We start from the raw sequence: 16,806 nt of genomic DNA, 5'->3' as shown, positions 1-16,806 counted from the left end.
GGAGAGGTGAATGGTAGCAGTTGCTTTGGGTCTTCGCTGGGCGAAAGGTAGGGTTGAAATTAAGTAAACAAATGCATAACATGATTTGAAAGTTGGTTGGTCAGGTGTAAGCAAATGAAGTTTCTCATTTTGTGTATTTGAGATGGTTTGGAGTGTCCAGAGCTTCAGTTAATTTCATAACTGCTTGCTTCATCTTCTAAAGTACCCCTGATTTTTAGTGGAAGGATCTCTTCCATAACTACCAAACAAATATGGAGATAAAATATGTAAATGGACTGGTGGTTAATGATTTCTTGATGTGACCCTCTGTGATTGGGACTGGGGGGAGGCTGTAAAGCAGTGAGGAGCCCTGAAGAAGTCTGTTGGGCCCTTACCTCCATCTTGTAAATAAAGACACTTACATTACTTTTGGAAGCCACCCCATTTTATCATCACAACTCTGTGAGGTAGGCTAGATGAAGTCAGTGACTGGCTAAGATCACCTGCTGAGCATATTGGCTAAGCAGAGAACTAGAACCCCTATGACCATCATTCTGTTCCTGGCAGTGGTTCATGCCACTATAGTGGGTGCCTCTTGCTGGCAGAGTAATTTACACCACGAAAAAAAAAAAAAACCTGGGAGCCAAAGGCCACATATATATAATTTAAAAGGAAAACTTGGTAAGAGATTATTATTTAGGATTAATATTTTCAAACAATATTTTCAAATGATAATAGATTTATAAATCTATAAATTTTAAAGCAGTGTTATTTTATTTTAGATCCTTTTGCAGGACTTCATTAACTATACAAAAAGTTGGTAAGACTTGGCCCTTTAGTATAATTTTTATAATTTTTATAATTTTTACGATAATAACCAAAAAGTTGGCTTTTGATTTATACATATATATAAGGATACTTAAAGAAACAATGACTGTATGTTTATAAGAATTATAGGAGGTATGCACTATTGCAGACTAGAATAATGACTGTGTTCAGTTAAATATGTTCTCTTCTGTTTTGTAAAAATGGTTGATAAGCCTGTATTAATTATATGCTTTTATATTTTAGAAAAACAACCACTGAGGAAAACCCAATTGAAAACGGTTCAATCTGGAGGCCGTTCTGGTTGTGCTTATATACATATATATATAAAAAAGAAGAGATAAGAAATGTTTATTTGTATTCATTGTGAAATTGTTTAATATAGCCCGGGATAGGTTCTGTTTTCTGTTAGAGTAATTTACACAGCAACAGTGCCCAACCTGATTAAAGAGTAGAGAAAAGGTTTTTAAAGGCATTAACATATTTGATAGGAAAGGCGAGAGACAGAGATAGTTCCTAACTACATATCTCGCTGAGCAAGAAAGACTGAGTGTGGCATTTCCGAGAAGGAGGAAATTGCCCCAAGAGTAATAACCTGGAGAAAGACAAGGAATGACACTAACAGGAGAGAAGGTGCTGACCTCTCTGTCCTATCTGTCTTCTTGCTGCCTCCTGCAGGGTCTTCTTTTTGCACCAGATATTGCTTTTTCCAACATCTCATTGTGTTGTGAGTGAACATAGGGATGCTAGCCTGCATCTAGTGATGTAGTCCTGTAGACAAGTATTTTTTTTAAAAGAGGGTTTGATTATTTCCATTGATTCCCGCTTCCAGCTGCAGCCCAATGAGCTCTCCCTTGAAATTTTGTTTTCGGGGGTTGGTATTGTGGGTGGTAGTGGTGAAGCAGCAGAAATTGCAACCGCCTCTTAAGGTTCAAAGGAATGTTATCTATGATCAATCGATTATCTGTGCAGTGTTTTTTTGAGCAGAAGCCAGTACATATTAGAACCAGAATGTACAATCTGTCTAGGTAATTAGAAAGTCTTCTTCACTGGAAATCAATATAGCGAAATTGGCTGGACATTTTCATAGCTAATAATAGTGACTGTTGCCGTAATATGGGCAGAAAGGTCAAAATGACTGATCTTTGAAGTCCTCTCCAACCTTTACGACCAATATGATTTGGTCATATTGACTCCATAGGCCTAGAGCGTAGCGACGAGACTATAGAACCACTGCAGGTTTCCACTGCACAGAAAGAACTTTCATTTGTAGCCTAAAATAAAACCAAGTTGTAGAGTGCTAAAAATGTAACCACATTGTGGCAGGAAAAAGCAGACGATGAGGGGCGAGCAGAGAAGAGGGGGGATTTTCCTCCCCTCTCAGTTAAAATGAATGGACTGATAGCGTCTCAGATTTTCCCCCAGTCATCCTCACCATTACACTTCTTGCGGAGGAAGTGTCCACTGAGATTTATAAGTAGAGAAGGGGGCCTTAGCTGATCTTATGCTCGTCCATCACATCGAGGGAATAGATCAGCAATGAAGCTCTATATGGTAGCCCTTCTGACCCTATCATTCCTTGACAACTTCAGTGGAGGCACTGTCAGAGGTATGTTTTCAATGCCAATAAAGTACCTGATTTGCTGTTTTTAGGTGCAAATGAAACCTGAGGCTTGTATCTTTCTACTCCAGTTGGCTCATTCCTCAGATAGAAGAGATTTTTGTCAGGTGGAAGAGATATTTTTGTCAGATGGAAGAGATATTTTTGTCAGAGGCAAGCTCCTTGGGCCAGAGACCAACTTTAAACTTGAGCAGAATATCCAGAGGATAAACTCAGGGCCTCACACACATGTTATGTTTTTACATGTGTGTGCCTCAGGTAGTCAAGGGTCAGCTATGAATTTTCCACTGGGATCTTCCCAGGTGTGGACCCCAATTGGGATTGGGAACAGAGTAGACTTCTGCCTTTGCCACCACACTGCGTTCCTTGACCCAAAATTACCTTGGGACACAATTTGCCCAACTGGCAGCTAGTGGGCTACATGTGTCACTGCCAATAGGGCAAAAAGCACCCCCAGGGTTGTTTTAGGCTGGTAAAACAAGGGGAAAGCAGAAGACCCTTCTTCCTGCACTACACGCCTCACTCCAATCACTTGAGAACAGAGCTTCCAGTATGGAATCTGCAAATTATGTCTGATGGGCGCATGGCTTCAATTGGCATGGTGTTCCTTCATGTCCCACTTGCAGGAGGATCCCAAGTGAATTTTTGCACACAGAAAGGTTAGCAGCGGGTGTCTTCTTGCTTTCCAGATATACTTGGAATCTGTAGGAGGCTGCATGTAGGAAAGAGCTTTGTGAAAGCCATTGCTTTTGTAACAAAGACAGGCCGATGACTGGATCTTCCTAAGTTATTTTAAAGCGCAATTACCCCTATGGTGGCAGGGGCAGGAGGTTTGCTAATTCAAGTTTGGAGACATGAGGAGGTGATAGTACTCTCTTCTGGTTATGTGGCTGCCTGAACTGGGCTTCTTGTGATACTATAGCCATTTAAAAACACATCATGAGTAAAACACAGGGATCTCTATTTCTTCCCTGTTTAAACAGCTAATTACAGGTCTATTCCGCACAACTTAACTGTAGCTGAAGTCTTACAGTTTGTTAACGCTATTATTTTAGCGTTCCGCATGACATCGTCAGCAAACTGCAAAACTCCCACCAAACTCCAGCAACATTTGGAATTTTATAGTGCTTCGGGGGGAATCCAGAAAAGTGGATTCCTCCCAAAAGAAGCAATTGACTTCTGAGCACAATCTGCAACACATCAGCAAAAGACATGTGCGTTCTCAAAATAGCGGTAGAACGAATGTCCCTCCCTTGCTCTCACCCCCTCAGCTTCTGGAAACGCGATCGCCATTCCCCCCCCCCCAATAAACCGTCGAAAGCAACGAATAAGCGAGCACAAGGCTTCTTCGGCTGAAGTCCCTTCAGGAAAGGGAATTTTGATCAGTAAAACTGTGGAGGGACAGAAGGGAAGCCCCTCACCACACACTCCCCTTCTGGTGTGTCTCCGGTCTAAATTGGGTCCCCACATAGCTATAATTTCCCTTCAAAAAACAAAAGAAGGAGATGCGTGAAATCCATCATTTCCAGTTTAAACCTGCATGCACATTCCTATGACTTAAATCCTCATTTATTTATTTATATTTATATTTCGCCACTCCCAGCAATGCTGGCTTGTGGTGGTTTACATATAATGAATAAAAAACCCCATACATCATAAAACAAATAAAACAATCTAACAATAGAGCTCTAGCCCTAATTAATCAATAATAACATTCAAATCACTAAAAGATAGCAGCATAAAACATTACCCCATAATGAATCACGCAGCCAATAATGCTAATGTCAAAAAAGGGGAAAGAATATTAACGGGGCCAACATAGTCCAGAATATAGTTCTGACCACGGAGTGACGTGTGTGTGTGTGTGTGTGGGGGGGGGGAGCAGCCTGATCTTATCATAATCCCCCTTTTGTACTGGGGAATTCAGGGTATCTAATCATAGCCATCCAAAGCAGAAGATAAACCAGCCTGGTGCAGTGGTTAAGAGTGCAGACTTCTAATCTGGCAAGCCGAGTTTGATTCCCTGCTCCTCCACATGCAGCCAGCTGGGTGACCTTGGGCTCACCAGAGCACAGATAAAGCTGTTCTGACTGAGCAGTAATATCAGGGCTCTCTCAGCCTTGCCTACTTCACAGGATGTCTGTCGTGGGAAGAGGAAAGGGAAGGCGTTTGTAAGCCACTTTGAGACTCTTTTGGGTAGAGAAAAGCAGCATATAAGATCCAACTCCTACAAAACTTTTCTTAATTGCAAGTGGGTAGCCGTGTTGGTTTGAAGCAGCAAAACCAAGTTTGAGCCTAGTGGTACCTTTAAGAGCAACAAAGTTTTATTCGAAGTATAAACTTATGCGTGCAGGCACACTAAATCTTATACCTTGAAAAAAAAATTGTTGGTCTCGAAGGTGCCACTGGACTCAAATTTGGTTCTTTTTCTTAACTGCATTTTGTTCTTGGCATCTGCATTGTCTTCTGGCAACACAGTGGGCTGAGGCCAAATTGGAAAAGGAGAGACCTAGGGTCAAATCTCCTTTGAAGCTCACTGTATGACTTTGGGCCCATCAATATAACTCAGCTTAATCTATCTCAATTATTTTTTTTTGTGAGGCTGAAATAGAGGGAGCTCCTTAAGGGAAAGCTGTGATAAAAACAGGAGGAAGAAACAAAATTATGAGCACAGTTTTAGTGTAGGGCATAGTTCTACTATTTCCCACTTGGGAATAATCAGCAAAATATGGGGTTGTATCCAGATAGCTTTTCTATAGGTGAAAGGGGGGTGGATAATCCCCTTTGACCAAGAAAAAAGCTATGGTGGGAATCATGAAAAAAGCCAAGGTCAGCTGGAGATGATGATGAGGATTGACCAAAACTGTAGTGTCATTGTAGGACACAGACCATAGAGTCAGCCCTCTGCCATTTCCTCCAGGGGAACTGATGTCTGGAGATCAGTTGTGATTCTGGGAGAGCTAAAGGATCCACCTTGAGGTTGATAACCCTGCCTCTAGGGGTGTAAGAACTGCTTTAGGATGCTTTGGGCTGAACCTGCATTGAGCAGGGGGTTGGACTAGATGGCCTGTGTGACCCCTTCCAACTCTATGTTTCTATGATTCTATGATTCTAACTGCACATGTTCTAACAACAATAAAATCCTTCCACTGTTAATACTTGGGATCACTCAAACATAAGACGTAATTCTTGTTTTCTAGGAAGCCTTGATTCTCAGATGATGCCACGGAGCCAATGTATAAGCTTGCACACCAAAGTTATAAGAATCAATAACATTAGTAGCTATGAAGAGCAAGAGTCTCCAGTTAAAGCTGTGATGTAAGTATCTAGTGAAGTCTATCCTACAAATCGAGTGAACATCAGCTAGTTGTGTGATGGTTGTATGTGGCATTCATACTCTTTGCCCTCAGTAGGAGCAAGGGATGGTTTTGGCCACACCTTCCTCCAATGGAAGGACAGACAAGGCATATACTCTAGCCATTCATCCATGAAGGAAAGGCAATGCTGCTGGTGGGATGGGTAGTGGAGCCATACTTTAGCAGGTTCTACTTATGGTAGCAAGGCTTTTGCTTGGCATTCCCATTCATTCCCACCTCTGGGTATGGCAGGATGGACTTAGCAGAACACTCTCGGAGGGTAAGCAGGAATTGGTGGTGGTGGGGATCCATCTGACAGGCTTTGATGGGACTTCTTTTTCACCATTTTACCAAGGTTGTGAAAAGGTTTTTGTTAAAGAAGCCCAACTGTATGACTGGTGAGACCCTAACTAGATTGACAGGGATAGTGAGTTGCTGTAATATAGGTAGGAAAGTCTGACAAGTGCCCTGAGGCACCTAACAGTAAAAGGAGTTCCTCCAAGCCAGCTGCTTACTGACTGTACGTCCAAAGGAAGTTAAAGAGGGACTCCCTTGGTGTTGGGCGGCATCAACTGAAATCTAGCTTTAGTACACATTCAAGGGAAGTTGGTGAGGCTCAGGAGTTGTGCAGGCGGTGAAAAAACAGGCACGGCAGCACTGATTGCCATAAGCTTTGAGTGGGGGGGGGGGCATAAGCAAGCAGCATTCATCGGGATGCCATTAGAATTAACTGACAGTGGAATAGTTTTAAATAGATAATAAAACCAAGTTTTCATAAAAACCTATCCACCTAGGAGCAAGTGAGTCAGCATGTGAAATTGATATCCTCAAGAGGTGAACTCCCCCCAAAACAAAGGCCAGACCTGAAGTGCCACAATAGAAGATTCTTAGAACTGATGGTGACATCCAATGAAAACTCAGGCCATAGTTAGCCCTGGAAGTCTTCTCTTGTCCCGTATGAGGTCTTTCTTTTCACTTCATTTGGCTGGCCAATTAAGCAGTTATATTGGAGATATAATAACAGACATCTTCACACATAAGTGAGGTTTTTCTAAGTTATCCAAACCATCATCTTTACTTCTTTAGTCAAATTCTGCTGACTAATTTAAATCCAGCTTTGAAGATTCTGGATTGAAGGTCTGGAAATGAGCGGGGGGGTCCACTATTGAATTGCTGCAAAGAACGGAGGTGAAAATGTGCAGAAGAGGCGTTCACAAAGAGGATGGGATGCTTAACTGCCCGCCATATCCTTCTACAGCCTCCTTGATGCTGCAAATATATATCATTTCAACTAATCCCTTCCCTGTTCCTTAGAGATCCCATCCTGTCAAAGGCCTTCAAGATTCTAAAAACCGCTCAGCATTCTTTCTATTTTGTGCAGAACTTCTTTAATCAAAAACAAAGGGGAAACATAGTGACGTTCCTCTTCTCCTCTTGTAGATTTATAAACAGAGATGGAGTTCGAATTTGTGTGCCACATAATCTCAGGTGGGTTAAGAAGGCCATCAACGGCTTGAAGCAAAGATCAAAATCTGAAGCATCTAGACGCAGACTCACATCTGGACACAAAGCCACATCTGCTACAACTAGACTTGGAGCCGCCACTCGCTGAAGAGGTGCAACAAAACACGGCTACCCACCCGAATCTAGATGCAACAGATGTTCATCTATCAACAGCCACTCATAAGTCTTGATAAGAGTTGATTGGAAATAAAGTTTCTGAACTCATGTTTTTTCAATGGAATCCAGTCATCCATTAAGGAAGAGCCATTTAGTGCTTCTTTTATTCTTATGTACTTGAGGTTTTTAAAATTAATATTTAATTCACCAAATCAGGTCCTTGGCTGGGGTGAAAGTAACAAAGTGCTAGTTTAAAAAATGGCCCAACGGGTACCTCTCATCTTCTGCTTCAAGCCCCCCCCCCCTCGAGTAACAGTATCAGCAAGTAATTTATTTTCCCCTCTGCTCCTTCAGTATATTCAAGTGCAGCTGTGCTCTTTTGAGAGTGTTCGTTTGTACTTACACTTGGCTGACAGCATCTTCCAGCAGATTAATATAAATGTGTTGTACATATAAATGTTGTACTGTTAGGTTTGCTGAAGGCATCCTGTGATTGCAGTAGGGATCATGTGATCACTCAGTGAGTGAGGCATCCCAAGGGAAGTTTCACTGCCTTGGTTGAAAGGGTGAGACTTAGCAATGCTCAGTAGAGTTGGAAGAAACAGATTGTATGTGTCAGTTTTTCATTGAGTTGTTGGTTTTACAACAAAACTTACTTTAACAGCGCATTAAATACATCTATAACAGTACACTGACTTTGAGCTATACTTGTATCTCCTGTCCACAGTGCTTTGCTTTTTTTGTTTTAAATGGCACCAGTGTTCATATATAAGAGTGCACTTGTAGTAAACTAGATAATAGATAACTGAAACCTTATTAGGAGTAGAGGGAAACTCCACCCCTCAATTTATTCTTTTTCCTTGCTTTCATTTTCCTAAGTTAGTTGGAGCAAGGTTGCAAAATAAAGAAGTTGTGTTCTGCAGCTCCTGTGAGTATCTAGATTTATTGATTACAAAAGCATTAATTTCTATCAGTTCAGCCTCAGGGAAGAATATCCCTCCCCGCAAAAGGCGTGAGTGCTCTGTACTGGTGAGGGCCCCCATCACACACACACACACACACACACACAAAGCCTTGCCTATGCAGAATCTACAGGGAAGAAATTGTCTTGGACACACCCTTTTGAAATGACCTTTCTGGCAAGCTGACAGTCTGTCACTGAAGCACAGCCCTTCCCCAGTTCCAGCTCCTTCCTCAATGTCACTCACTCCCGGGGGCACCCCACACTGTGACACTCATCCCCAGGAGAAGCAGGACTGGACCGTGCTCATCTTCATGCTCCGCCTGATCTTGTGGGTGAAAGGGATGGCAAGGAGTGTCAATTTCAGGTCATTCAGGTTCAGCCACTTTCCTTCTTTTGAGCATTCAGACCATCACCTTGGGTGGAGCAAGGAGCTTTTCCAAATCTAGTCCTGTCTCCTCTTATCTCAGACTGACCATGATGTACGAGCCAAATGTGTGTTTGTGTGTTTTCTAGCACTTTGGGGGTGGGGTGGGGGCAATTGTATTGCCTATTGTGTTTTTATCACTGCAGTATTTTTCCCCATTAATATGTGCATCTTAACAAGTGTATGATTCTGCCCAGGAACAGTCTTGTTGCAGGAGAAGGGAAGATTCTTTTCTCTTCGTGGCCTTTGTGCTTCCAAATGAGGGAGAAATGATATTTTTAGCACATTTGTATCATCTAAGGTGCTCAGTGTTTATTTATCCCAACAAGTATTACAATTTGTTTTCACACAAACAAAGTGAGCGTAATGCTTGTCTTCCTTTTAAGCATTCTAAGTCTTGCCTGGTTCTTGTGGATATGTTTCTTTGTTATTATATATTTTATAGATGAACACATTGTGGTTTGATTTTTTTAATCCGCCCCTCCATTCCAAGGATTTTAGTGTACTGTATATGCTCCCTTCCCTGTCTTAATCCTTGCAATAACCCTTTGAGGCAGACAGCCTTCCCCTCCCCCCAGAACCTGGAAAGGCTTCAGGCGGCTGTTAGGGAGCTCACCAGCAGGGGCAGCTCTCACACGGCAGGGATCTGCAGCCTCTGAGACTCAGTGGCAAGTGGTCAGGGGTGGGGGATGGAAAGAGATTGGCTGGTCACTGGACAGACAGGCAAGCTGGTTGGAGGACAAGGCCCTCAGGGGCAGGACAGCCACCCTGAGTGGGTGCTAAGCGCTGAGTGGCACCTAAGCCATGAGACATGCTCCTCCTCCAAAGCCTTACCAGAAATATATTATGTCGAACAGATATTCCATTTTATTCCAAGGTGGATTTTTTTTACATATCAAACATAGCAATAAAATTAAGAGCTCGCCTTGAGCACCCCGTCTTCTTTTCATATTAATCAAACATTCAGCAGTAGCTGGAAACAAAACCCCCTTATAAGATAACATTTATGTGCAAGCACCTGTATTCTTTACATGCTATGCTAGTTTAATCCGCCTTCAAACTGACTGCCTTGACCTTACTCTACAACCTTTCTTTGGAAAGAGCCAGAAGTTCAAACAAAAGTAAGATAACAAAATTCAGCACCTCGATGACCTGCCTTAGAATTAGGTCTTGGAGGTTAGTTGAGACCAGGCAGGAAACTAATGAGCCAGAAAAGATGACCCAGAGAAGAAGTGGTGACTTCTGTGCAGTGTGTGCTGGCCACAGTGATGGGATAACATCTTCAATCATGGACAAAAATTAACTCCCAGAGTTGGTCTACTAGAAAGTGAAATCTCAGCACAAAGCACAAGTAAATTCTCCTCTTCCTTCGTTAACTCCTAAGAACCTGTCTGTATTGAGCTTTATTTATTGAGCTTCATTTATTGCATATGCCTGTGAGAGAGAGCACAGTTACAATCAGTTCTAGCTAGGCCATGCAGACCAAACCCTTCTTAAAGTGGAAGGAAATCTTACCACAAGCAGCACTGAAACATCTACATGCGAAGCATATCCTCAGCATTTGGAAAAGAGGAAACAAGTTATTCCAGATTCCACATATCATATTGAATCTCCCACTAACATACATAGATGTTACCATGAAACAGAAGACTTCTGAAAAAATGTTTACTGGTCAGAGAGAGAGAGAGAGAGAGAGAGAGAGAGAGAGAGAGAGAGAGAGAGAGAGAGAGAGAGAGAGAACGACCAGAGCTCAGTTTGACTAAGTGCACCCTATTGCAATGGGAGAATGCTAAAGAATACCAGGGACACTATGCAGAGGCAGGTAATGGGAAGCCACCCCTGAATGTCAGTTGCCTTGAAAACCCCCAGGAGTTGCCATAAGTCAGCTGAGCCTTGACAGGAAACACACACACAAACACAACCTCCTAAGGCAGCCTTTCTCTACTTCTTACCATTGAGAAACCCCTGGAACATTCTTCAGGCTTCGCAAAACCCCAGAAGTGGTGTGATCATGTGGAAGGTGGTTGGGAAACATAGCTGAGTCCAGGCTCACTTGGGACACATCCCCTTCCCACCCCCTCTAGGCCCATCATTGGCCATTTTGAGAATGGTGAAGTGGGTGGATGTGACCGTATATGGTCGTATCACCCGATAAATGGTTAACAAATAAAAATAATTAATTAACTCCCACCCATTCGAGAAACCACAGGGTTTCAAGAAGCCCTGGTTGAGAAAGCCTGTCCTAAGGTTTAGCTCTGGTGATTATTTTCAACATACCTATCAACAAAATTGAACACTATAAATCCTCTATTCTCACACCAGTCATTATTTTTCATAATGCTGAAGTGTCTTCTCTGCCTGCTGGCAGTGGCGTACCTGTCCTGCTTGTCACCTGCTTGGTGATGCAGGAGGCAGGGCCTCCACAGAGAAATGCCTGCCTGAGAACTGGACCCACGCCAGCATCCAACACCCCACTGCTCCCATCAAGAGCAGAGGCAGAAGGGCCAACTGCCTCAAGCTGCAAGTCCCTTGGCTTGTCCCTGATGTTGGGAAGGTGGGATTGGGAACTGGTGGCCATCAGGACCAACCCACACCGCTGCTACTCTGGGGGTGGCAACAGTCAAACAACAGGATGGGGGCACAAACAGCCATCAATCCAGAGAGAAGACCATGGGAGTTCACACTGGGTAGTTGTTGGGCATTGCACCATTGTGAATGGCCACCTTGCCCAGCCTTGGATCTGCAACATTTGGCACACATGCCACCAACGTGTCCTACATCCACCACAACAGACGTCAGGGACATGGACTGGTTGGGATGCATGGCTTCCACTGCCTGCGAGGGCCTGAAATAACCCAGTAGCACCCCATCAAGTAGGGCACCCAGATCATATGCCCTGGCTGCTGTACCTAGATACACTGTTGCATGCTAGACATTGAATTCATTTTCTCTGATATAGCACATCCTGTACTGATTTCTGCCATTGGAAGTATAAAGTGATCCAAGCAATCATTTTGGACTGAGCCAAATGATGGGTCTTTTTCATCAATGCCTTTGCACTCTGAAAAACACCCTCTTCCCCAGCAGTCTTTCATAGGGCCCTGAGAAAAGGGTCAAAAGTAGCTACCCCTATGTGAGATGGATGTCAGGAGGGAGAAGGAATAGATCCTTTATAGATCCCAAGACAGCTGGGCCAATATCCAGCAGCTAGCCATGCCGCATAGCTGAGCAACAAAACTACCAACACAATGTAACAGGACCATCTGGCTGTCTCAGCAGCGGGGACGTTTTCCTCTTTATTATGTTCGGAGTGTAATTGGATAGCAGAGCTGATTAGCTACTGGGAGCCATGGAAATAGCAGATCCATTATGGGATCCCTTATTGGTTGGAATCAAGCAGCAAAGAGATGAAGAAAAATATCTGTGCTGTAAAATGGGGACTATTTCTGTTGAAGAACAAGAAGAGTTCATTTTTGTACCACACTGTTCATTACCCAAGGGAGTCACAAAGTGGTTTACGGACACCTTTCCATTGATCCCCACATAACAGACATCTGTGAGGTAGGAGAGGCTGAGAAAGTTCTAAGAGAATTGCGATTGGCCCAAGATCACTCAGCTGGCTGCATGTGGAAGAGGTGTGGGAAGCAAGCCTGGTTCTCCAGATTAGAGACCGCTGCTCTTAACCATTGTGCCATATTGGCTCTCATTATAAGGACAGGTGAAGCTTGTTTCAGTTTCCTAAAGTATACAATGTTAATCTGAAAGGAGTGCTAATCTGCAGTGTCTTCTCCTTGGTCTTCTAGGGTTAAAAGGTAGGAATTCCTAGTCAGGGACTATCAGTTCCAGGAACACTTGAGATTTGGAATCTCTCCTTTGAGAAACCAGCCACTGAGCAGATCACCTGACATCCCATCATCCCAATATTGGCAGCATGATTAACTGCTTACATAAACCAATTATGCAAGGGGCTCATGGCTCAGAGCTGACTTTGACTCAGGCTTGCTGCTATCAGTTGCACTTTGCCTGGGTGTTCTGTGCGCACTCTTTTCTATTCCTCAGTGCAATTAATACCTAAGCTCTCTAGCCCATTAGTAAAGCTTCACTGCATTACCTGGACGTTGCATTTTTCCCGAGTCTTTTACAGGGGGAGAGAGAGAGAGAGAGAGAGAGAGAGAGAGAGAGAGAGAGAGAGAGAGAGAGAGAGAGAGAGAGAGAGAGAGAGAGAGAGAGAATGAGAATGTCCTTGGATTGCAACACACAAACTCTCTCACTGGAAAAAAAGACACTTTAGTTAATGTTTCTGGCTGACCAATGATTGTTAGACGTCCTCTGCTTGAAAGTTAGGTGGTCAGAGCTAGCCACGGTGTGTCAAATGAGAATGTCTTTGACTAAGCTGACAATTAAAATAACTAGATTGATTTTATTGCCAGGGACTACAGAGTGCAAAGTTATTTGGAATTTACCCAAAGCTGCAAGGAAAAAACATATGTCAAGATATACTGGGAGTAAGGCTTTGGACAGGCAGAATGCCAAGGATTAAAAGGTTTCTCTCTTCTGTGGATTCAAAGGGACCGAAAAGCACTCCAGAGAGGCCAGAGTTCCTTGCATGAGAGCATTATTTTCTCATTGTGATCAGACTGGCAATGATCTAAACAAGGGGGCAAAGTGAGGGAGGTTTTTTTTTACCACCAAAGGGCACATAGTTATTTACTTACCAAGTACAAGAGGGATTTGAGTGAGTGAACCTTTAGCTCAGGAGTGGCCAAACTGTGACCATTTCCGCACGTCATTTCCTCAGTTCACCCTCTGTTTGTTCACGGGTTCTATTCGGGCTTCCTGATGATGTTGTCTCCCTCCTGGGGCTTTCCCAGGGCTGGCACAACTATGCCAGCATTCTGTGAGGAAGGGAAAACTTGGGCTGTCCCTTTCCCTGCCTTCTCAACTACCCACCCACCCCTGAGAGTCAGTTCCGTCCTCCTCCCCCGCCCTTTTTTCAAAGGAATTTTTCTAAAGCCCGTTTCTGCAGGGCCGGCAAGGGAGCCTGCTCCCTGGAGCTGCGCTGCAGAGGCAATCTGTATGTGGGGAAGGATGGAACTGCATTGCAACAAAGTTCCAATGTGATGAAATTACACCCAGTCCACTTCATGCATGCATTGCTTGATTTATGCTTAGGTAGAGTCGAGGGAGAGAGATGCATTCTTTCTTTCCTCTTCCACCCAGCCACAGGACCTCCATCTTGGAGGGGTTGAGTTTCAGATGACTCTGCTTGAGCCATCCAGACACTGCTTCCAAACATCTGGCAAATGTTTTGGGGGGGAGTCTGGCCATCCATCCATCAGGAGATAGAGCTGGGTGTCAACCCCATACTGGTGATATCCCAGCCTGAAGCTCCAGACCAGCTGGGTTAGAGGGCACATATAGATGTTAAATAAAGTGAGGGGAGAGTATTGCCCCCTGTGGCACCCCACAAGAGAGGCCAAAGAGATGTGATAACCCCCACTGTCACTCTCTGCATCCGATTCTGGTGGAAGGAGTCTAGCCACTGTAAGACCATTCCCCTAATCCCCGTCCTGGTGAGGTGGTGTGCTAACAACTCATGGTCGACCACACCAAATGCGGCCAACAAATCTAGAAGCATAAGGATAGTCAAACTGCTTCGATCCAGCTGGCACTGGAGATCATCCATCAAGGCAACCAGCATGGTCTCCACCCTGTGGACGGAAGCCTGACTGGTGTAGGTCAAGGACTGACATTTCCTCCAAGAATGCCAGGAGCTGTTCCATGGTGGCCCTTTCAATTATCTTGCCCAGAAACTAAATGTGAGAATGGGCAGTAGCTGGTGGGGTCTCATGGATCCAGCAATGATTTCTTCAAGAGAAGGTGCACCACTGTCCCCTTTAGCTCCTCGGGAAACTCTCCAGATGACAAGGAGAGGTTGAGACTGTCCCTCAAAGGGCCTCCTATTCGTTGGTCATCCAGTTTGAATACCCAAGATGGACAGGGGGCCAGATGGCAAGTGATCGCCCTCACTGAGCTCAGCAACTTGTCCACTTTAGATAAAGAGAGCCTCCTGGAGCCATCAAACATCATCCCCTGAGATGACCACAGAGCTTCCAGTTTACAATCTCACTAATGCCTCACAGCTCAAATCCAATTCACTATTATTCTGGTGCCCTTCCTTGAGGATGGTAAAAGTCCAAACTACCCAAAATAATTGTGCCAGGTGAGAGCTTGTGGGTGTGATTTCAATGACATAAAACTCGTGTTTTGCCACTTTCAACCCCATCCCATAAGCACGTGGTGGGATGTTCTCGCTGCTTCATCGTAAGTTTTCCGCCACACTCACTCTAGCCATCTCACTTCCCTTTTCATCTCACGAAGCCCCTGGGCATACCATGGGGCCTGCCTGAGGAGAAGGCGGAGAGGGAGCCTAGGAGCGATCTTGTCAATGGCGGCTGTAAGGTGGGACTGCTAGTCCTTCACCAAAGCCACCCACAGGTTACCAGAGGGCATTGGGTCCTGCAGAGTATTCAGGAATCCTTTGGGTTCCATAAGTCTCCATGGGTGGGCTAAAATACACCCATTGCCAAAATGGGGATGGGGTGACATCCTCAGCCAGGCCTTCAGAGCATGGGGGTCTGACCATGGGAAGATGTTACTCACCACCAGATCCACCTCTACCCCTGAGCCAAATATCAGATCAAGGGTATGGCCAGCCTGATGGGTGGGACTGGCAACAAATTGCGAGAATCCCAGTGTCACCATGGCCGACACCAGGTCCTGGGAATGGCGAATCCATGTGGACATTGAAGTCCCCCAGGATTATAATCCTGGGAAACTGCAACACCCAAGTGGGTGCCACCATCAGCAGATGTGGCTTACTCCTAGGAAAGTGTCTTTAGGACTGTATTCTATGTAGCCTGTATGCTTGGGCCGTGTAATAGTTATACCTCACATTTCTCCCTAGTGGAGATGCAAAATGGCTTACAGTGTTCTCCTCCCTTTCATTTTATCTTCAGAACAACCTTGTGAGGAAAGTCAGGCTGAGAGAGTGTAAGTGGCTCAAGGACAGCCAGCAAGCTTCCATGGCAGAGGAGGGATTTGAACCTGGATCTGCCAGATCTGAGCCCTACAACCTAACTACTGCATCACACCTAGGGATGCTGGCCTCCAGGTGGGACCAGGGGATCCTCTGAAATTACAGCTCATCTCCAGACTACACAGATCCATTCTCCTGGAGTAAATGGATGCTTTGGAGGGTGGGCTTTCTGGCACTGTACCCCACTGAGGTTCCAGTCCTCCCCAGGCTCCATCCCTGAATGTCCAGGAATTCCCCAGCTTGGAACTGGCAGCTCTACCTCCCCCCCACCCATTCCCCGCTCATGCCTAGGGGGACCTGGCAACCCTAATTTCACACCATCTGCTTTATACATAGGATCCCTGCAGACAAACACTGAATGGAACAGCTGTGAGCATAGCAACAGTCATGCAAATTCCCAGTGCTCTTGCAGTTGGATTGCCAGAACAAAGCACTATAGCTGCCTGAGGACTGGAATTCCAGTCATTATACATCAGAGAAGTGTCTTCCAAGAGGCAGCATGCTAAAATCATCTAGAAATAGGCCTTTCCAGAGGGGCAACTCTACACTGTAAGTTGGGCTGCGTATGGAAGTTTCTAACACTCGGGCTTCTGCTGCCCCTGCCTGACAGCTCTGTGCTGCTGCTGCTGCTGCTGCTCCGCCCCACTTCCTGGGCTGCAGTTCTTCTGCGTCACCTCCCCCCCTCCCCCCGCTGGTGCAGCAAAGCTAAATATAACCTTTGCAGAGTGCATCCTTTCTATATTTAGCATGCCAAAAGTCAGAGTTCAGCATGCAACTCCTGTCAACCATTAATGGGTCCAGATACCGATATGCCGCAAAGAAAGAAACTCATCCTCTATGCATTAGTGGACCCATCAATGACAGTGGAAGGGCATGCCCAGGCTGGAACTATGTTAGTTTTCCTCCCATTTACAGTAG

The 16,806-nt window shown here is 44.7% G+C and overlaps 1 protein-coding gene across 1 annotated transcript; it reads left to right on the top strand.

Moving 5' to 3' along the window:
• The first annotated feature begins 1,140 nt into the window (after nt 1–1,140).
• On the top strand, nt 1,141–9,227 carry LOC143839681 (lymphotactin-like). Its single transcript, XM_077342029.1, has 3 exons — nt 1,141–2,413; nt 5,626–5,743; nt 7,222–9,227. The coding sequence occupies exons 1-3, from the start codon at nt 2,344–2,346 to the stop codon at nt 7,391–7,393; spliced, it is 360 nt and encodes a 119-aa protein (XP_077198144.1). The 5' UTR covers nt 1,141–2,343; the 3' UTR covers nt 7,394–9,227.
• The last annotated feature ends 7,579 nt before the right edge of the window (nt 9,228–16,806 follow it).

This window comes from Paroedura picta, chromosome 6 (genome assembly GCF_049243985.1).
Source record: "Paroedura picta isolate Pp20150507F chromosome 6, Ppicta_v3.0, whole genome shotgun sequence".
NCBI lineage: Eukaryota > Metazoa > Chordata > Lepidosauria > Squamata > Gekkonidae > Paroedura > Paroedura picta.
The sequence above is the reverse complement of the archived record's forward strand: the minus strand, read 5'-3'. Positions and strand labels throughout refer to the sequence as shown.